Source organism: Pelodiscus sinensis, chromosome 4, assembly GCF_049634645.1.
Source record: "Pelodiscus sinensis isolate JC-2024 chromosome 4, ASM4963464v1, whole genome shotgun sequence".
Classification (NCBI taxonomy): Eukaryota; Metazoa; Chordata; order Testudines; family Trionychidae; genus Pelodiscus; species Pelodiscus sinensis.
Window position 1 is genome coordinate 116,024,149 of NC_134714.1, and position 22,479 is coordinate 116,046,627.

The 22,479-nt window shown below is 43.9% G+C and overlaps 1 protein-coding gene across 1 annotated transcript in view; it reads left to right on the top strand.

The window, feature by feature from the left end:
- TH (tyrosine hydroxylase) overlaps positions 1-21,115 on the top strand; it is a 34,618-nt gene extending 13,503 nt beyond the window's left edge. The window contains exons 3-13 of the mRNA XM_006134913.4: positions 1,689-1,863; positions 3,398-3,486; positions 4,661-4,728; positions 8,338-8,388; positions 9,570-9,715; positions 10,048-10,183; positions 10,317-10,386; positions 13,183-13,239; positions 14,763-14,858; positions 15,042-15,175; positions 18,512-21,115. Of these exons, the coding sequence (XP_006134975.1) occupies positions 1,689-1,863; positions 3,398-3,486; positions 4,661-4,728; positions 8,338-8,388; positions 9,570-9,715; positions 10,048-10,183; positions 10,317-10,386; positions 13,183-13,239; positions 14,763-14,858; positions 15,042-15,175; positions 18,512-18,671 (1,182 nt within the window). The 3' untranslated portion in view covers positions 18,672-21,115. The remainder of the gene's footprint in view (positions 1-1,688; positions 1,864-3,397; positions 3,487-4,660; positions 4,729-8,337; positions 8,389-9,569; positions 9,716-10,047; positions 10,184-10,316; positions 10,387-13,182; positions 13,240-14,762; positions 14,859-15,041; positions 15,176-18,511) is intronic.
- Positions 21,116-22,479: the final 1,364 nt, after the last annotated feature.

Consider the following 22,479-nt stretch of genomic DNA (forward strand, 5'->3'; position numbering starts at 1 on the left):
AGGCCATGTTCCAATTGTTCACCAGCAGTAAGATGTTCTAATGGCTACACAGGCACTGGCTGATCTCCTGTGACATTGCTTCTTTCCCTTTGCTGGGGAACAAAGATAACAGGAGCCAAAGGAGAACTCTTTCAGATATTTCATAAGTGTCTAGTAATTAATTCCAAATGGAGCAGAAGTGAGTTACTAATTAAGGGAGTTACTTCCATGTATTAGGATTCAGGGCACTGGAAGAGAAACTAACCCAATCCATCACAATGCTCTGTGAGGCAGCCCAGTGACCAAGCAATATCACCCCGCCTGTTTACATGCTGGGGATTAGAATGAAAATATTGCTTCCAGGCTAGTAGGGGATGGGAAGATGGCAGAAGCTGCATGCCAAGCATCTAGCTTCCCATCTGGGAGGTGTGAAAGGGCAGGTCATGGTTGGTTCTTCCTATTACTTTTTAGAGATGCTGATAGCTTTTTTTGACTGGGGTATCAAGAGTCTGTGAATGAACTGAGATGTAGTAGTTGTGGTAGGAGAGCCTTAAAGAAGAATTCAGTGGAAATGGGTATAATGCATGAAAACCTGTTGGAAAGGGAGAGTAAATCTGTGTGCTTGACTCTGTAGCACCTTCAGAGAGAAAAGACGACTCAGACATCATCTACTGAATTGGCAATTTCTTTATCCTCGACATTTCAGCACCTTGGCCAGAGCACAAGACTGACAGGGCCTGGAAAAGAAAAGCTAACTCCTCACCCAGAGTGTTGCTTCCTTTAGGGTAACACTGGGTGAAATCCACACCCATAGGAGGCATTTGAGAGACATTAAATGTATTGGTGGAATGTCACTTCCTCTTGACACTCATATAGGTGACCTATATGTACCGCAGTGGTTCAAAAATAAGTACTAAGGTTCTGCAACTACAACAAATTGCAGCCATTTGATTTGAGGGCTTGTGCCACTTGAGTGCCAGAGTCCTCATCACTTTGGCAAGAGCACTGTTTGAAGAGGGCAATGTTCCATACACAGGAAATGCCAGAAGTTAGAAAGAACTTTTTTACCCGAGTGAGAGTGCAAAGCCAAAATACAAAAAAATGTTCACCAAAAGAAATCTGAAAATGTTACATTGCAATGGTGAAAGTTTGATCTTCTAAACTGAAGCAAAAATCTTGTTTCAAACCACTCCTTCAAAATGAGATCGATTGTTTCCAAAGATTTTTTTTCTCAATTTAATTCTCCCAGCTGGAGAATTGAAAAATGGCCCCGTGGTTCACATTTCAAAGGGTTCCCATATTCCTGTGCTCAATTTTTGACATTACAAAATGTGGTTTTTGACATAATTGACATTTTCTTGCAGAAACATGTTCCTGTCACAAAATGCAGCTTAATCAAAATGGACATTTTCTTGATTAAGCTGCATTTGTAATGGGAGAAAGTTTCAGTCACAGAATTTCAACCATCTTACATTGCTGTATATAAAAGGGATGGCATTAACAGGAAGGTGTCTTGTTCTGATTTTAGGAGTTTATCAGATCAGGACTAGAAATACCCAGATGCCTGCCATGCAGGCATCCTGGGGAAAGGCTTGTGTTTCTGGATTTTCTTCCCGATTTTAATTTCACCTGTGGGAAAGTTTGCAATGCAATGTTATCAAAGCCTGTATTTTTACATTGTATGTTTTCCCCTCTTCCACTCTCCAAAGACATTTGAAGCTAAAATTCACCACCTGGAGACAAGGCCCAGCAGGAAGCCTCGGGCGGGGACCACTGAGCTGGAATATTTTATACGATGTGAAGTCCATAGCTCCGATGTCAGCACTCTCATGAGCTCCATCAAAAGGGTATCAGAAGAAGTGAGGAGCACTAAGGAAGACAAGTGTAAGGAACTTGCAGCTGTTTCAGTTTCTTCCATTCTAACATGAAGATTGAGCTTGAAAAACTCTGGCATAGGGATTACAACACTCAGGTGCTGGGGATCAGAATAGAATAAATAGAATAGAATACACCTCCCATGAGAGTAGACTCCTTAATTCCCTTCTTTTCTCTCTCACTTCTCCCCTTTTAAGAGGTGTCAGATTCAATGTTCCCTCTAATTTTTTCCATCCACATGCAGAATACAGTTTGTTATGTGCACCAAGCCATGTGCAAATGTGCACCACCAGCAGAAACACATGCTGCTGGCTGTGGGCACTCGCCTAATCAGTTGAGTGCCACCCAGATCTCTGCTGGGTGGCTGCCCCAGCCCACAGTTAACAGGGAACACTGGTCAGATTCCTTCTTCCAGGTCTAAAAGCAACAGAATTAGGAATTTAATGCCCATCTCCCAACACTATACAGAGTTCACGCTTCTTATTCTAACCAGTTGTCTAATTTATATTTCTGATCTTTCTTCCCCCGTATCAGTAACTACAAGTGTGTTTGGATGGTGCTCTTTCTACATCAGTGAGACACCTTTGGCCAGTTGCTTGTCTTTAAGGACTAGTGAAATTAATTCTTTTTAGTTGAGCTAGAATTTTATTTTGATACAGCACTAATATCAGAGGATTTCTCTCTTCCTCCCAATTTTGATTCATGGGGAAGCCATTAGGTAGGTGATAAAATGTCAAGTAGCCTTAGAGGTTCCTTAAGATCTTTAATTCTTTCCTAATAAGATACCAGCACTCTGAGAATTGGTAGGTGTTTTAAACATGATATTATCTCTGCCCTTATATTAGAGATGGAGAGGAAACAGCTCTAGCTATATATGGCCAGAAATACAAATTGAAAGGAGAGCAGAAGATGGGAATGATGGGAAAGTGATTAGTCATGGGCGAGGGTTTTTTCTTTTACCATACCTGGCATCAGAAGATCATGTGCCTGGAATTCTTGGTATCACCCTGCTAATATGGGGTCATTTTCCCCCTGCATTCCTGGCAATTTTGTCCCTTCATCTTTAGCTAATCAGTGCTGCACGTGACCTAGCAATGCAGGTGAATAGCCTGGTCCACATCATTGGATGATTATTCCCTAACTTCACACAAGCCTGGGAAGGCTGCTAAAATAGATTTATTCCCTTACCGCCTAACCCTTGATGTTTTTGAGCTTCATCGACAGAAGTAGCGAAAGGTGTGTGCGTGAGGGGGGAGGGCAGTCATTGTGCTGGGATGTTGAGAGGGAATCCATGTTTGATCATGTGGTGGAGACTAGTTTATTGTGTCTGGCTGAGGGTAGGTGCCCCAAACAAAGGGATCATGGGCGTCATGGAGCATAGTCATCAAAGCACGGTGATATCATGAACAATTTATTTAGAATTGATGTGAGCATGTGTGTATGCATGTGCCACATCAGGTCATGTGTGTGCTATGACCTCTCCACGTGACATGAGATGTACTTAACTCAACATTCACTTCTGTGATCTTATTTCTCTTTACAGTTTACTGGTTTCCAAGAAAAATCTCTGAACTTGACAAGTGTCATCACTTAGTCACCAAGTTTGACCCTGACTTGGATTTGGACCATCCAGTGAGTTGATGAGTTCAAACATAGCCTCACTTTCCACATGTCTTCTGACAGAGAGAGTAATGGAAAGTACCTGTGATTGGGCCCGGTCAGGAATTTTTTGACCCTTTTTTTTCATCAGAAAATATTAATTCTGCAAAAGCAAAACAGGTTTCCTGAAAGGGTCTGTTTGGACTCATTTTTCATAGCCAAAAAAAGTTTGAAAAAATTTCAAAATTCTCAAAATGGGACATTTTGACATTTTCAAGATGAGAATTTTGGGCAGAAGAATGTTTGTTTGTTCCAAATGACTTTTCAGTTTGAAATTTGGAGGGGGGGGGGGAATTAAAATATTAAAAGATCAATGTAAAAAGGAAGTGTTTTGATAGACTCAAACCAAAACTTTTCTGGGATAATCAGTTCATTAACATTTTTGAGATCTTGACATCTCATCCAAAATTGGGACAGGAAAGCTTTTCAAAATGTCAAACATTTTCTTAGTCCGGGAAAATCATTTCTGGCCTAGCACTGCCTGTTATCCCATCTTGTCTATCTCCCTCTTGCCAGTACAGGATTGGTTCCTGCAGGATATTGTATTCCTCGGTGCTTAGTCTAGTATTATTTTATGAGAGATGGGTTTCTACTACATCTCTAAGGGGATTGTTCCCCAGTCCAAAAGATCTCACTTCTGAGGCAATTTTCATGGCTATCCTGCCTCAATTTTAACTAGTTCTGTTTCAGACTTGGTTTCCGAGAGAAAGAGTAAAGATGCCCTGTATTTGGCTTGAAGGACCTTACTTCCCAGAAAATGAATAGACAATCATTCAGACAAATAGACTGCATTTGGGGCAGCAGGATCCAATCCCCTCCACCTGTAAGGAGAATACAGAGCTCTCACTTTGAGATAGGGAATGGAGATAGGACTGAAAGGAGGGGTCTCTGTTGTAATGAGGGGCAGTGGCTACCTGCTAATGTGTGGGTGAGTTTATCTGCCCACCACAGTTCCTATATTAAGGGTAGTAATAGAGATGTAGCCATGTTAGTCTGGTCTTGCTGACTAACTTTAACTAGTCTTTAAAGTGCTGCATAGTTCTATCTTTTATATTAAGAGTGTACGTGATAGTGCAGGAAATATGAGAACTTTTTTGTATGACATGTTAACAAACTGAAATACATGTTCTGTTCCTTTTTGTCTCAGGGATTCTCTGACCAAGCATACCGGCAGAGAAGAAAAATGATTGCAGAAATTGCCTTCCACTATAAGTAGTAAGACACTTTCCTAACATACCGGTGGAAGCAATGTCATAGCACAGTGCCACCTGCTGGGATCTCATGCTACTTCCATTAATCTGTCTTCTGTCAACTTTTCTTCATTTCTTTCCATGTTTTGCCCTTTCATTCTCCCTTCCCATTTTCTTTTCTCGGGTCTTGTGCTCTCTCTGCTCTCATCCAGCTTCCACCCATTTTTAAAAATCTGCATGTTTATTAATTCATAGATTTTTAAAGCCAGAACAGATCTCGTGCATAACATAGGCCATAATTTCTGCATCAAGTTCATAACATCTCTTTAAGAAAGATACTTGGTCTTGATTTAAAGACATCAAGCAATGGAGAAATAACCCCATGCCTAATTATACTGATTCAACGGCTAATTATCCTCATTGTGAATAATGTGTGTTTTATTTCTAGATTGAATTTGTCTAGCTTTAACTTTCACTAGATCTTGTTACACATTTTTCTACTAAATTAAAGAACCATATAATATCTGAACTCTTTTCCACATGAAGTATTTATAGACTGCAACTAGCTATCACTAATTTTTTTCTTAGATAAAATAAATAGATTGAACTTCTTAATTAGTGCATTATAAGGTATGTTTTCCAAACCTCGATGCATTCTTGTAGCTCTTTTCTAAACTCATTCCAATTTTTCATTCTTTTTGAAATATGGATACCAAGATTAGAAACAGTATTCCAGTAATAATCTCATTAATTCTATCTGCAGATGCAATACCACCTTCCAGTCCTCTGTTTATGCATCCAAGGGATTAATTCCCCTCCCGGCCAACTCCTCCCACTTAGCTATAGCATTGCTCTTTGAGCTCATACTCAATTGGTTATCTAGCATGACCACAAATCCTTTTCAGTATCACTACATTCAGAAGTACTCTCTCCTGTCTTTAAGTGTGACCAACATTCTTTGTTTCCTGATGTATGGTTTGTATTTGGTTGCATTAAAGTCACATTGTTCAAATGAACTCACCTTACTAAGCAAACCAAATTGGTTTTCACTGCTGACTTGACCACATTATTATTTACCACTCCTGCATTGACAAAAATATTGAATACAATGGGGCAAAGAACAGATCTTGAGGTAACCCACCTAACCCAATAGGAAGATGTTTCTCTATTTACAATTGCTTTGAGATCCACTGTTTAACTTTAATAGTTGCTGTTTATCATCCTCCTTGGTTACTGATGGAATAGAAAGCATTTCCTTATCACTGTAAAGCATGAATATGTCATCTTGCTTCTTTCCAAATATTGAATAAATATATTTAAGGGAATATTTTTTCCTTTTTGCATCATGGTTGACAATTTTTATGATCCTTATTTAATAGCAGATCTATTCCAATGTTAGGATTTTGTTTGTTTTGGTATGTTTAAAGATTTTCTTCTTATTTTCCTTACCTCTACTGGCCATAAATTGTTCATTGACACTGTTAGCTTCCCTTATCAATAATCTGCATTTCCAAATGGTCCATTAATACTAATGTTATCAACTTTCCCCTTTCCCTTGTTATTTATATATATATATATATATATAATTTTTTAATTATTACTTGTGTTTTGCCTTTTTACCAGGATCGTTTTTAAGCAAAGAAAACTTGTATGCAATTGTGGAAGTTTTGGGTGTATTGACACATCTAATAAAACATCTGCCAATGATCACTGACATTTAATTTTTTCCTCCCCTTCCACTCAGTTTTACTCAGATTTGTCAGCTTTGGGGAATTGTCCCTCTTAAAGCACCAAGTTTTTTTTATGCGTGTGTGTGTTTGTGTGTGTGTGTGTGTATCTATATAATTCTTGTGATTTATCATGTAGAACAGGGGTGGCCAACCCGTTACAGACGAAGAGCCAAAATAGTGGTGGATACAGAATAAAGAGCCAAGGGAAAGAAGTTGTTGAGCAAAAAACAAACAAACAAACAAACAGACAGACAGACAGACAGACATAGACAAACCCGCTGCCCCTTTAAGAGCCGCGTGTGGCCCAAGCAGACTTCCTTTGGCCACAGCATCAGATCTCGCTGCACCAAGTGGCGCCCTGCCCAGACAAGGAAAAAACGGTCAGAGCAGGGGACCGTGAGAAGAGCCGCGGGTGAGGAAGCTGCAATTTTTCCTTTGAAGAGCCGCATGTGGCTCATGAGTCGCAGGTTGGCCACCCCTGTAAGAACATTGATTCATAATCTTTCCTGCTCCTGTTCTTGTGAATCACCAGTAACTCAAAAGCAGACAATAGTGCCTTTAATGTAGGGTATCGCTTCCCTCTCCTTCTTAAAGTTATGCTATGACCTAGGGTTGTAATTCCTAGACTGCATACACAAATTTGCACTAGCATGATGAGGGTTAACACAGTATAAACAGTAATGTATCTGTGGTAGCAGGGGCAGTGGCAGCAGAGGCATAGCTTAGCTATGCCAAGAACAAACCTACCTCAGCCCCCTGGGTACATATGCAGCACACCTTAACCATGCTGTCATTGCCCGTGCTATCATAGCTGTAATACTATTTATATTCACCCAAGTTAATGTGAATATGTGCATACAAGCTGGGAATCACATCCCTAACTCAGTGGAGACATAGACCCAATTAAGAGAATATAGGCTAACCAGTGATTTTAACATTTTGGTCATGTGACTCCGCCCTCCTAGTTTCAGTAATACTAGACAGCAATTTTGTTCCATAAATGAGCATTTCTGATTCTTCTGTTAACTTCCCAGATTTTTAGCACTGCTGCACAGACAATTGAAAAAGTGCTTCTCCTTATGTCCCTTGATGCTCTGATTCTTTACTGTCAAGCTATGTTGAGTCCCAGTTATGTGTTTTGAGCATAAAGTTTACCCCAGTAGATGAACTACTAGTTTAAAGCCCTCCTAGCCCTAGAGTCAATTCTAAGCCCCATGTCTCCAGTTAGATCTGCGCTACCCCTATGTTCATATATTAATGTGTCTCTAATTAGCCTGAGGACCAGAGCTGGGCAAATAATAGATTTTTCAGTTTTCACTGGAAATTCTGAAAACTCAAGAAAAAATTTGGGTCGGATAATTTTGGGTGGGAAAAAAAGGACATTTTTTTGACAGGCACAGTGAATCAAAATATTTAAAAAAGAATATCTTGTTGTTCCACCATAAAACATTTTGTTGTGATTTTAAGCATTTTCAGCATTTTAAAATAAATGAAATGATGCGTTGAAATGTAAAGCTGCAATTTTTCTAGAATTTTTTTAAGCTTTCATTTTGACCCAAACAGCTAACAATGTTGTGAGAAATTCACTAAAAATTTTGATGTCACAGAATCTTTTTGATGAAAAGAAGTTTTGGTCAAAAAATTTGGCCCAACTCTATTGTTGACCCATATTCTAGAGACTTGTGTTTCTTAGTAGGCCTGTGCCAACCCTGTGCCTCATATGCTAGCCATGTGTTCCATTTACATTTATCTCATCCATATTATACTGCATTGATGTTGTGCATCAAAAACTTACTGCTGTCTTCTCAAAGAGTGAGCTTTCGTAAGGCTGGGGCTCCACAGTGTAAAACATGTTGCTATTGTGTATCCCCATCTCCTATCCTCCCACTGTGTTTGTTTTGCAGTGGGGAGCCAATCCCTAGAGTCGAGTACAGGGCAGAGGAGATAGCTACCTGGTGAGTGTTTGATTTAATGGAAACACCTTTGTGATGCCGTCCAGCTGAATTAGGAATAATAAAAGAAATGAGATTTTGTCCCTTTGTGGCAAAGTGTGCCTTGGGCAAATAGAGCAATCAGAAAACAGTCAGGGGTATATACTGGGGCCAGTACTGGAAGTTGAGAAATGAAGGGCCATGGTGGGGCATCTTCAAAATATATCACTAAGGTGTGAATGTTGCCTAATGACCTCTCTGTAAAGGACTCTGACTACCAGACTGGGAGGTCCAGGAGGTCCATCCCTAAGGAACAAGAATGTCAGATACTATTGTTTGTAACTCACAGAAAGAGGTGCAGCATGTGAGGAAACCTGACCTGTACTGCCACTCTGCTTGCTAGCTGCTCAGCCTCCTAACAAAATCTAAGGCACATCCAGAACCCATTAGTACCATCAATCAATTTCTGCTGCTCCCCCTTTCTGAAGGCTAAAGTCCATGTATCTAAAGTCCATGAAAGTTCCACTTCTTATTCTCTCCAGAGGTTCCTATTATGGTTCATCTAAACCACTTTAAAACCCACAGCAGTGAGGCTTCAAGCCTGCGGACAGGATCAGGCTTCAGAGCCTAGCTCCAGACTGAGCCAGGTTATCTTCACTAGAGCTTTTAGTGTTCTCACGTAAACCCTAAGAAACAAGTCTATAGACTCACTACTGCAGGTTGTTTGCCATGTAGACGTACTCATAGAGGATAGGAGTACTAATGAGAATGGGGATGACCTATCAGTGGAGAGCTGCTGATGTGTATTTCTGCATTGTCCATCCGGTGTCTCTTAATTGTCTATCCCTAAGTGTGACATTTTAACAGATAAAGCCACTGGGACTGGCTTTGTGTTGCCAGTTAGAAAGAACTTTCCCAGGGCAACCTGAGCCTTGAGTTAATTATCTACAGATACAGGAATTGTGCTTGTCAATAAACCATCTGAATTCTCCGCTCCCACAGTAAGGCATCAAACATTAGGATGGGGAGTGTACGTGTGCCTGAGGACTCCAAGGTGTGTGTGTAAATGGATACAAACTCAGTGGTTATAAAAACAAACAAGGGAGAGGAACTGCAGCAGAATGTGTACTGGGTTATATCAGTCCTGATGAGAGGAGCAATGAAGGCCTGAATTCATACCCTCTCTCCCATCTGCCACTCTAAAGGAGAGAGGTTTACTCCACACTGAAGAGTCTGTACCCGACTCATGCCTGCAAAGAGCACCTGGAGGCCTTTTACTTGCTAGAGAGATCCTGCGGCTACAGCGAGAACAACATCCCGCAACTGGAGGATGTCTCCTGCTTCCTGAAAGGTGGGTGTGGGCCTGAGGTGGAAATGTGTGTTCTAAGCAGAGGAGTGAGAATGTAGCATCTGTTGTCGAGAGCTGCTCCCAGCCCTCAGCTGCCCTGTGCTTACCAGGTGGAGCTGTGGGGTTTTAAAAATGGCACTCAAGATGGCAGCCATCTTAAAGGGGCAGCCTCCTTTAAAAACATTTTTTTTAAATTGTTTTTTTTTGCTCCACAATTATGTTCGGGGAGGGGGGGGGGGGACTTATTTCCCCTTGTGGTTTTTTTTTGGAGGGGGGCAGTGTTCAGTATTTTTTGTTAAAACATCTGGCAACTCTACTTGCTTCGATTATTTCAGAGAGAACTGGGTTCCAGCTCCGACCTGTGGCTGGCTTGCTGTCTGCACGTGATTTTCTATCCAGCTTGGCCTTCAGGGTATTCCAGTGCACACAGTACATCCGTCATGCATCCTCGCCCATGCACTCCCCAGAGCCGTGAGTATTGCTGGGTACAATGCAGAATCCTCCCTGTCCTCACACTGCTCCTGATATGATGTATAGTCAGGAAATGGGATTCAATCCTCCAGCAGTGACTAATCAACCCTTGCTCTTTTCTTTCCAATGGAAGGGACTGTTGTCATGAACTTCTGGGGCACGTGCCCATGCTGGCCGACAAGACGTTTGCACAGTTCTCCCAGGTAATATGGGCAGGTCGTCCCTTGCTTTGAGAGCCCATTAGTGGGTCCTGATGCTCAGAAGCCATGGTAGAGGACAGTGTGGGAACGCAAATCTATTCCAATCCCAACTTCCCCCACCAGGAATTACGGCAGGGATCTGCATAGTTGTGTTGGCTAGACCCTATTTCCAGTTTTCCCCAGCAGTATGGCTGGGAATGGCATTGGAATGGTAGGTGTATGAAAGTTTACTCCTAGCGCTGCCCTAGCAGGAGTTATTGCAGGGTGTGCTATAGGGCCCTAGACTAGAGCTGGACAGAGTATCCACAGCCAACAATTTATCCAATGCACATAGGCCTCTCCACCCCCACTAAATTATCCACAGATCAAACTGCATTTCAAGAACTTGTTCTTTCTTAGTAACTGTTCTTCCAGTACTTGGTGTGAACATATTTCAGCCCACAGGTTGCTTGTGGCCTTTCTACTTTGAGCTGTGGTTTTTACTCTTTGTTCATTTCTGGTGTGTGAGTGGCCACCTAAATTAGTAGTAGTAGTAGTAGTAGTAGTCTTGAATGGTGACAGTAATTTAAATTTCTTACAAGTACTGTTATATTGCAGCCTTCCCTGGGTTAGGGGACGGGGGCACTCAGTGCAGGAGGTTGACAGAGCTGTGATATGACAGTACCTGTAAGAAATTTAAGTATAGCTTGGAGTGCAGGGGGCTCAGGGTAAAGGGTTGGAGGGCGGGGGGGGGGGCACTCAGGGCAGGCAGTTGAGGTGTGGGGAGGGTTGCAGGAGTCATAAGAACATAAGAATGGCCATCCTGGGACAGACCAAAGGTCCATCTAGCCCAGTACCCTCTCTGCTGATAGTGGCCATGCCAGATGCCTCAGAGGGAGTGAACAGGACAGGGAATTATCAAGTGATCCCTCCCCTGTCATCCATTTCCAGCCTCTGACAAACAGAGGCTCAGGACACCATTCCTGCCCATCCTGGCTAATAAGTATTGATGGACCTAACTTCCATAAATGTATCTAGTTCTTTTTTGAACCCTGTTAAAATCCTGGTCTTTACAAAATCCTCTGGCAGGGAGTTCCACAGGTTGGGTTGAGGTGCATCTGGGGGCTCAGGGCAGTGAGATGGGCTATGTGTGTGTGTATGTAAGAGAGAGTGTGGGAGTGGGGGCTGAGGGCTGGCCTGGAGGTGATTCCTGCCCCACACTGCTACTGTTCCTGTCAGAGGAGCTGTGGCTCTGCCGGCATGCAGGCAAACAGGTGGCAGCAGCACATAACCCCCCTGGCCTGCTGCTCCCTTCCCCCCCTGGGACTGCAGCAGTGCACACTGCAAAGCTGGCCTGGTGAGAGGGGCAACAGGACAGGCTGGGACACACTTATCACACCAGGAGCCCGGCTGAGAGTGTGTATGCTTCCACCTGCAGCATGCGCCCTGCCCGCCCCTTTCACATACCTGCTGCTTGTGGGGGCCCTGAGAGGTAGCGCAGAGCCCAACTGACAGCATGTGGCTTCCACTTACAGCAGTGTACCCCCAACCGCACAGGCCCCTTTCTTACTGGAGCAGCGCACGGGGGCGCACTGCCCAACTTACTCCTGTGGTAGTTTGATTACTATTGGCTAGGTGCCCTAGTCAGGGACCAGGACCATGCTGTGCTAGTTGCTGTGCAAACACAGAACAGAAGAAGGTCCCTGTCCAAAAGAGGTTACAATCTAAATTTGAGAACTGATGGATACAGGGCACTGGGGGCGTACAAGGAAACAAAGAGACAGTTTTGGTCAGCATGACAGACTGTCATGAGGGAGTTGAAGGAAGATAATGAGGCAGCTTTATGGGTGTTTATGGGGGGCTCTTCCCCAGTAGAAGGGTCAGCTTGGAAGAAGCATGAATGTCCTTGTTTGGAAATGTAACACATGGGTGACAGAGCCGTCCCATCCATCCGATGGTTTCAGGCAACTGCCCTAGGCCTCATGCTTTGGGCAGCCCAACCCCTGCAACTGCCCCCACTGTCCTATGGACAGCACGGTTCCCCATATTGATGTTAGTCCACAGGGCCCAGGGCAGTCTGGAGGATTACCTGGGTGGACTGGTGCAGGGTGGAGGCAGGGGTCGGGATGAAATGCACTCACTGTGGTGGCACAAGTTGCGGGAAGAGAAGTGATGCAGCAGCCTGGTCTGCTCTCTCCCAGCCAGGTTGTTTTGCATCAACATGGCAGAAACGGAGAGCCCCAACACCAGCCTAATCTGCTTGCCTCATGGGTGACACAGGCTGACATTTGCTGATTGCAGAGGGAGCTGACAGCTTGGTACTGAATGAGAGATGATCGGGAGGTGGAGATAGGCCATGAAAGGCTTTGAACATGAGATGTGGTATTGTTTCTGTTTACCAACTATGTGGACAAGACAGGGAGAAAGGAAATATTATTCCTCTTTTACAGATGGGGGATCCAAAGGATTAAGTGACTGTCCCAAGGTTACATGAGGAGTCTGTGGCCAACCTGCAAATAGAATCCAGATCTCATGAATCCCAGGCCAGTGCTTTAACCACAAGACCACCCTTCTCCCCCAGCACTCTCAGCCTCCATAGCACAAGGTGCTAGAGGAAATGAGACAAAAAACGTTGCTACAGGCCAAGCTCAGAATTAGTGTAGTGCCACGTGCTGCTGATTTCCAGCTACTGACTAGGAGATAGTGTGAGATGGCCATAAAACAAGTAACATCAGAGCCAAAACCATTAGTAAAATTGGATTGAAATGGATCTGATTGCAACCTGTGTTTACTTTAACTCTCTTTCCTTTTGCTTTCTAGGATATTGGCTTAGCATCATTGGGAGCGACTGAGGAAGAGATTGAAAAACTTGCCACTGTATGTTTTCCTTTACTCCTTTTCCCTGGCCGAACTGCTAAGCTCCTCCTCCTCTTTTCTCCCCTTGGGTATCAGTGGCTGGGATGGTTAGGAGATGTGGTTTAGTCAGGAAATGGTATAGTTTTTCCTGAACTACAAACAGGTTCACTGAAGTCAGTCACTAAGGTCCTGTCTCCACATATAGTATCTTCATTGTCTCTTTCCTCATCTTCTCTCCAGTCAATCAGCAGAGGTGTCACCAGGGATCCTCTCTTAGCTTGTTTCCCAGCATTATCCCACTGAAGAACATTAGGGGAGAACACAAAGTTCTGGTTCCCTTCTTAAGTGGCCTTCTCCACAGTGTCACATACCACCAATGAAACACTCAGGGCTTAGTGGTGGAGCGCTGTCGTGTCTGTTGAAGTGCATGCTGGGAAACAGTTGACCTCAGTCAAAGGGTACGTCTACACTGCGGTGCTATTTTGGGATACTGCCAGTATCCCGAAATAGCTATTCCGCATCTTGACAGCACACCCGTTATTTTGAAATAGCTTTAAAAAAAAACGGGCGTGCTATTCCAATGTCCCTGTAAATCTCGTTCCAAGAGGAGTAAGAGACGTTTCGGAATAGCGGTTTATTTCAAAATTTGGCACTGTGTAGACAGCGCCAAATGACAAAATAAGCTACTTCGAAAAACACTCAAAATAAGCTACACAATTTGCATAGCTTATTTCGAGCTAAGGGTGCCATGTAGATGCACCCACAGTGACAGAAGTCAATTACCAAAGACTAAGGTCGAGCAGAATTCACCTGACCACACATTAAGTTTCATGGACACTGGGCACCCCCAGTTCCATATCATTGGGCATCAGATTTTCAAAGATGTGGGATTTACTGGGTAGCATTGAAAGGAATATTTGGAGCTGGAGTAAGTGACATCCTTTTCCTTTGAGTCTGCCTAACCATGTTCAGCTTCAAGGCCAATTAATAGAGGTATTCTGCTAATGCTGAATACTTGGGACATAACCAGAATATATAGTATGTTATCCAGAGACACGATGAGCCACAGTGAAACTAACTGGCCTTGAGTACCCATAATACAAGCAACTGCTTAGAACCCCATGCTATTGGAGACCCCAATAAGATCGTTAACTCACTGTCTCTCTCACTGTCCCAGCAATGAAATCAGCCAGGGTGGCACCATGCCCCCTGAGCTTCCTAAGTAAGTGGGAGAGAACAGGCATTTCATCACCCAACAATGGGGGTTTATTCTGGAGAAGGTCTCAATGAGTCAATGCAAGTCAGATGTGACAGCAATGGGCACAGTCTAGGCAGACACGCTGGAGAGATGGAAGCTCTTGGAAAAGCATATGAGAGTTGTGACTGGGATTTGTGGCCAGTGACCTCTCTGGTTCCCTTCAGACCCAAGTAACAGCCCCAGGAAGGCTGTTCTCTGACCTGAACTAGTGCAGGGAAGTGAAAGGAAAATGAAGAGGAGGGAGAAGAGGAGTGACTCCTTGCTTGTTTTTCTCTTCCCTTCACAGCTCTATTGGTTTACAGTGGAGTTTGGGCTCTGCAAACAGAATGGAATAATCAAAGCTTATGGAGCTGGGCTCCTATCCTCCTATGGAGAGCTAATAGTAAGTCTCAATTTGTCCCACCTTTCTGTGTGCAGACACATTGCCGCAAAAGATCTCTTCCTCCCCACCCCCGCACACCTCCAGTTTCTTTAGCCAATCCACTTTCTGCATTTCTCTCTCACACATGCACACAAGCTTTCTTCTCCTCCTTTACGTTTTGGCTTTTGTTTGTGCTTCCCTCAGCACTCCTTGTCGGACGAGCCGGAGGTCCGGAACTTCGACCCAGATGCAGCCGCCATGCAGCCTTACCAGGATCAGAACTACCAGCCAGTATATTTTGTATCCGAAAGCTTCAACGATGCCAAAGACAAACTCAGGTAAGATCTGGAATGGAAATGCCACTAAATACACAGTTCTAATTCTACCACGGCCTGCCTTCCCCTTGTATCATTCTTAGGAACACTTGCTGCTGGGGACCTTGACCTCAAAGCGCATTAGAAACCATAATTAGTGAGGCCTCCCTAGGCCCTACAGGCAGGTAAGTATATTAATGCCTGGTTCAGGTGGGGAAACTAAGCCACAAGGAGGTTAAAAGCAACTCTGCATCGTTCACACAGCAGGGTCATGAATAAACCCCAGGATTCTCACGCCAAGACCTCAAAGCATGAGGCCACAACACCTACCTGTGGAACCCTTAATTGCTCAGAGGCATTAGGCCCGTTGATTGCAGTAAGATGGAGGACAGACTGAATGAGCTAAAGGAAGGGGTACTTCTCTCTCCACTCCCTGACTCCTACCAGAAGGGTCACAGTGTGGCGCCTCAGCTCCTCACTCAAAGGTGATACGACACATCTACCAGCCATGCTGTTATTGCAGAGTCTGTGGACAAATTTTCCCCTGGATCTCCAGGCTATGCTCACTTTTTTCAAGCCGTGTTCCCTGCCCAAAGCACTTCTGACAAGTGTCTCTAATGTATGACTGTGTGAGCACCCATGTCGGGCAGGAGAATATGGCTGAATTTAGAAAGAGCTGTAAGGCTGTTTGTTCCTTTCCCTAGATTTTTATGCGAGAAGGCAAGCAACAGTCCTTGGCAGTCAATAAGCTTCCATACAACTTCCCTCCCCAACATCTAAATGTCTTTGTGTTACATGACGCCAAATCATATTTTTATATTTACCCTTTGAAAAGCGTAACACTTTGTCTTTTAGCGTGAACATGGCAGTATGTCTGACACTGATGAAATGATGAATTAGTAAGGCCAGCATCTCAGTTCTTTCTAGAGGCCTGTCCTGCCCACATAGAAATGTTCAGCCAATGAGGACATGTCTATACATACTGGAAGACTGACGCTCTGGAGGTTGATCTTCTGGCGTTCGATTTAGCAGGTCTATTATAGGAATGCTGAGGGAAGCTCCCGCTAGCTTGTGGTAATCCTCCTTTTGTGAGGAGTAAAGGAAGCCAATGGGAGAATTTGCAGAGGTGCGAGAGGGGGGAGAGAGGTTGGGCGGAAGAGGCAGGGCCAGGGGCAGCTAGCCCTCAGTGTCCCTGGACTGTGGTGCACCCTCAGTGCTGCCTGAAGCATGCCGCACAGTGCTCCAGCAGTGATTTAAAGGGCCTGGTTCCTATGAAGGAAGATCTCTGAGTATTGAGATATGGATGCTCAAAGGACCCATATTTCTAATTATTAATATTTCCCTCCATCCCAATTTGCAGTAGACCAGTGCAGTTCCAATAAGACCAACTATTGTCTATTATGCTTACTCTTTCAGTGCCTTGTCAGAGCTAGCATTCAAAGAGCTCTTAATTCTAACCCAAGTAACAATGCTCAACAGTGCTCAACAGTGGCATAATTAGGAGTGTGAGGAAGGTAATATACCTGGCCAGAAAACAAGAGCTCCGTTTCATGAAACATTTCAACATATGGTTGCATTCCACATTGGAAAAAAAAGGAGACCTTTGGGGGGAAAACTGAGGGAGACCATCTACCCCAGTGTAGCCTACAGTCTGGTGGTTAAGATAGTCATTGGGATGGTGAGACGCCCTGGTTCAAGTCACTGCTTGGTTTCAGGCAGATATTTCTTGTTGAAAAATACTCCTTTGTTTGAAACGAAAGACAGGACTATGCAGCACTTTAAAGACTAACCAGATGGTTTATTAGGTGATGAGCTTTCGTGGGCCAGACCCACTTCCTCAGATCAAATTGTGGAAGAAAATTGGCATGACCATACATACCAAAGAGATACAATCAAAAAAAGTGTTTTTTTTTATTGTATCCCTTTGGTATATACGGTCATGCCAATTTTCTTCCACAATTTGATCTGAGGAAGTGGGTCTGGCCCACGAAAGCTCATCACCTAATAAACCATCTGGTTAGTCTTTAAAGTGCTGCATAGTCCTATTTTTTGTTTCAGCTACACCAGACTAACACGGCTACACCTCTATTACTATTCTGCTTTGTTGAAGAGAGTGTATTTCCCAAAATGAACCGCGAGTGAATGACAATTTGAGCACCACAAGAGGGTGCCAGAACCCAAGGAAAGACAAATGTTACTGGCTACATAGTATAAAGACTATCAGTAAAAGTTGCAGGTGAGCCAGGTATTTACACATCTTGGTCAAATATTGGCATTAGTGTGAACTGGACAGGATATTGTTTAATGCCATTGGTTATTCTAGTGTTCTTATGTGCTTTGGGTGCCAGGCACCTCTATCCCACCAGAACCTGCTGATACCTGTTTACCTGTGGCAATTATTGCCATTAGAAATAATGAATCCTGTACCCGGGGTTTATCAAAAACACTCTTTAGTAGAACAAGCGTGGTCCCCCATCTCTGTAAGCTTTTTTTTGGGGGGGGGGGGGTTCAAATATGGAGGTCCAATGTCAAGATCCCACATCCATATTTATTCAGTAGTGGAAAACCATGTTACTCATTTAGGTGCTTTCAGGGAGACCGACAGAATTGCTGGGCCTCTGGGCAAAGTGGGGATCGGGGGAGGAGGGGGGTTCTGGGTTCTGGTGGCTCCGTGCTGCTGGAAGGGATAGGCCTTGAGCAGGAGTGTTAGGATGGGGGGAAGCGCACCCTCAATGCTCCTGGGACCACACAGTGCCCATCCTCTACCCAGCCCAACAGGGGGCTAATGGCATTTTAAAGGGCCTGTGGCAGCTGAGAGCCCTCATAACTTCCCCATGTGCACAAGCTCTCAGTCTCCAAATACCCTAATACCCAGCTTCTCAGAAGTATTTAAGCATCTAGTTCCCATTAAAATAATTGGTTTGACACCTCTGAAAATCTGGATGTTACTCACTTTGCCCCACACCAAAATGGACGGTTCTTTGACATCTACGCAAACATCCTCCCAGACTAACTTCACTTTCACATTTGACTCAAGGCAACATTTTAACCTGTGTTCTCAGAGTTAACTTAACTTAGCGAACTGTGCAGAGACCAATTCAGCCCAGGCGTGACTCCAATGCACAGAAATATGCTAGGCGTATTCTGAGACCACGTCTTTGCCACTGTTGTATGAAATTAGCTTGATGTTGGGACAAGTGCAGATTTTTTTTTAAGTTGACAAAATTTTAAAATGGCGAGGGATTGAAAACAGAGCTTGGAAGGTATTTGAGGGGAGCATGCCACCCCTCATATTTTCAGCCCGCTTGAGTCACAGCCCCTTTCTACTCCCTACATTTGCTTTTTCCTCTCTCCCTGCAGGAGTTATGCCGCACGCATCAAGCGACCCTTCTCGGTGAAATATGATCCCTACACCCACAGCATTGACCTCCTGGACAGCTCTCAGAAGATCCACCACTCTCTGGAGAATGTGAGGGATGAGCTTCACTCCTTAATCGATGCTCTGAATGTTATCAGTTAATAGAAAAACCATGTTCCTTCTCTTCCCTCTGCCACTGGTGCTTCTTTCTTCCACCCTTACAGAGATGGCGCCCTGCTCTGGCACTTGGCCACTGTGTTTTCAGCCAAGTCCTGGGCAACAGCTTCAACCCGTTTTCTCTTAGGCAACACCTCCACTTACCAGAGGATCAACATTCTGGCGATCCATCTTTCAGGGTTTGATTTAGAGGGTCTTTACTAGACCCACTAAATCTAATGCTGAGGGTGCCCCCATCCTCCTTGCAGTCATGAGGAGTAAGGGAAGTTGACTGGAGCATTTCTCCCATTGACCTCCCACTATGGAAATGATGCCAAGCTTGGCTTAACATACGTTGACTCCAGCTATGTTATTTACATAGCTGCAGTTGTGTACCTTAAGCTGATCTTTCCCCTGCAGTGTAGACCTGGCCTTAGGTTTGTACTGTAGCTCAATCCCCATTATATTTCCACAGTCATTTAAAGATGTATTTAAAGATGATCCAGTTTGAATGGAAGATGGAAGGATTAAGGGCCTGCCCCAAATCTGCTGACGTCACTGGAATTCTTGTTGCCTACAATGGACTTTGGCTCAGTCCCAAATACAGCATCACATTACAGACTGTGGGTCACAGACTCGAGTGCAATTGAGGAAATTAAAAAGCAGAAGTAGTCAGGAGTCCATTACAAATATTGGACATACGGGATTTTTAATTTAAGATTCTACAGGAAACATGTTCATTTAACTAAAAAAAATCCCAGTAGCAGCTTCATGAAGAACTAGCAGCCCTCTATTGAATCTCCTTTGAGGGCAAAAAGAGTTGTAAGTGAATCCTACCAGAGCTAGGCCCTATTTTTAGCTGAACTCCTAACCCAAATTCAATTTCTGAAATTGGGCTGGGCTTTCTGGCCTGGAGTAGTCCCCCCAAAGCTAAAATAAGATCTTGAGCTCAACTAACCTTCCAGGCTGGAACAAGCATCTAAGCCACAACAGACTTCCAAGCTGGGATGAGTTTCTGAGCACTGGTAGAAGTGAAACTCGGAGCTACCTTAACCACAACCATCACCTTAGAATGGAAGCAGTCTTCTGATTAGGCTGAACTCCCAATCTGGAGTAACTTCCTTGGGACTAGTGGCCAGTTTTACAGACCTTTAAGCCCCACCCCTAGTAGAGTCTGGTCAATTGGCCCCCTTCATCTTATCCAAAATGGAGTCTAGTAGCAAACATTGTGGCTTTTTCTGGCTCCCAAGAAAACTCCACCAGTGTGTTAGGACACGCTGTAAACACCTAAAAATCTATTTCCCCCCCAGGATAAGGATAATTAGAAGGAGAGAAGGAGAAACCAGCCCTTCAGTGGAACTCTATTTATCTAATTCCCATTGGGACTCATTAAGGAGTCTTAATGAAAACAAACACACATTGCACATTTAACCCATTCACAGAATTACTGGGGGGCAGGGGAGCCTCCATGCTCAGCCTGATGTGTAGACTAAGTCTACACTGCAAAATGATTTCGAAATAACTTATTTTGAAACAACAACTCCCGAAAGAAGCTATTTCTAAATAAGCTTATTCCCCAAGGAAAGTAGGAGCTATTATTTCGAAATAACCAGCCCCTTATTTCCGAATAACAGGCTTGGTAACACTCACATTGTTATTTTGAAATAAGGGGAGTTATTTCGAAATGACTCCTCAGTGTAAACATACCCAGAGAGAGTTAATAACGCAAGTGGATATGCTAGTTTGCATTCTGCCCATCTACCAGTGAGGGCGCTCATTCCGAAAGGGGGGATTCTAATTATTTTAGGTTGTGCAAATACAAAACACAATTAAATACAAATATATATTCTGTAGCTTCATTGTCTCCCTGCCCTGCAGGCAAGTGGGCTGCAGAAAGGGAATATCGAGGGTCAAAGGTGCCTTAGTGAGAGTTTTTGATACTTTGAATCAGCAAAGCGCTTAAGTGGGCACTTAAAGTTAAGCATGCAGGTAATCCCATCAATGGTAATGTTTTTACTGACTTCAGATGTGTTAGATCACACCCATTGTGAGATTGCTGAGGTGCTTATTAAGTGCTCTGGGGCTGGGTGTGGGAGTTACAATGCCGTTTCCCCAGGCCTCAGGACATGTGGAGGCAGTTTGGATAAATATGACCTGGAGAATGAACCAGCAAGTGGTCACTGTTTTAACCCTCCTTTAAATGAAGCATGCTGGGAGGAGGAGACATGAGGCAGGGAGGAGGAAGATACAAAGCCTTCATCTGATTCAGCCTTTAATTTATTCACTAATCTTTGTGTATACAAATGCCTCAATGAATGGTTCTCTCACTGTTGTTACTGCTGCTGTGGATGGATCTGTCTGTCTGTGTAAAGAAAATCTATTTATTTTTCAGTTTGGAGTCATGCTGCTGCTCACATATTATTAATAATAAAGATTATATTTCTGGTCTAGCATCCTGACTTGGGCTTCTGTATCCTTTCTCATTTCCCAATCCAGGCCCAGCCCCATGTCTGCTGGCAGGACACGTACACAAGGATCCTTTAAGGCAAAAGATCTCCCATTTGTCCCTTATCTAGAATGTTGACTTAGATGTGAGAAGTGATCCATTCTGTCTAAAGAACAGGCTTAGTTGTTGCTTTCCCAGGATGTTATTAATTATACAGTTAGGGTATGTCTACACTACCCCGCTAGTTCGAACTAGCGGGGTAATGTATGCATACCGCACTTGCTAATGAAGCCCGGGATTTGAATTTCCCGGGCTTCATTAGCATAAGCGGGGAGCCGCCATTTTTAAATCCCCGCTGCTTCGAACCCCGTGTAGCGCGGCTACACGGGGCTCGAACTAGGTAGTTCGGACTAGGGTCCTATTCCGAACTACCGGTACTCCTCGTGAAACGAGGTGTACCGGTAGTTCGGAATAGGCACCCTAGTCCGAACTACCTAGTTCGAGCCCCGTGTAGCCGCGCTACACGGGGTTCGAAGCAGCGGGGATTTAAAAATGGCGGCTCCCCGCTTATGCTAATGAAGCCCGGGAAATTCAAATCCCGGGCTTCATTAGCAAGTGCGGTATGCATACATTACCCTCCTAGTTCGAACTAGGAGGGTAGTGTAGACATACCCTTACTTCTAAAGCATTAGAGGAAAAAAAAATTCTTACTAGTAACACCAAGTGGAAGTTTGCTTCAGCCTTGCTTTCAATATTGGAAAAGAAGACTGAGAGGGGACATGATAACAACTGTCAAGTAGCTAACAGGGTGTTACAAGGAGGAGGGAGAAAAATTATTCTCCTTAATCTCTGATGACAGGACAAGAAGCAATGGGCTTAAATTGCAGCAGGGAGGTTTAGGTTGGACATTAGGAAAAATTTCCTGTTGGGGTGGTTAAGCACTGGAATAAATTGCCTAAGGAGGTTGTGGGATCTCCATCACTGGAGATATTTAAAGCAGGTTAGCCAGACACCTGTCAGGGATGATCTTGATGGAGTTTGACCCTGTCATGAGTGCAGCTGACTGGACTTGATGATCTTTCGATGTCCCTTCCAGTCCTATGATTCTATGACTAACTTTTGTCCATTCTAAAATACTATTGCTAGCCAAAGTTCAGGCATTAGTACTGGTGAGAGTGCTAGCTTAATCAATGTGTCTCTTTGTCCCTCTCTAGGGGCTAAAGTATTTGGCTTTGTCTACACAACCCAAGGCAGCCAGCCTCCCAATCTGGATCAACAGACTTGGGCTTGGGCTATTGCTCTGAACAACAGCTGTGTAGACAGATGCCATTTTGAAGTTGCGGCTTGAGTTGGAGATTGGGGTCAGAA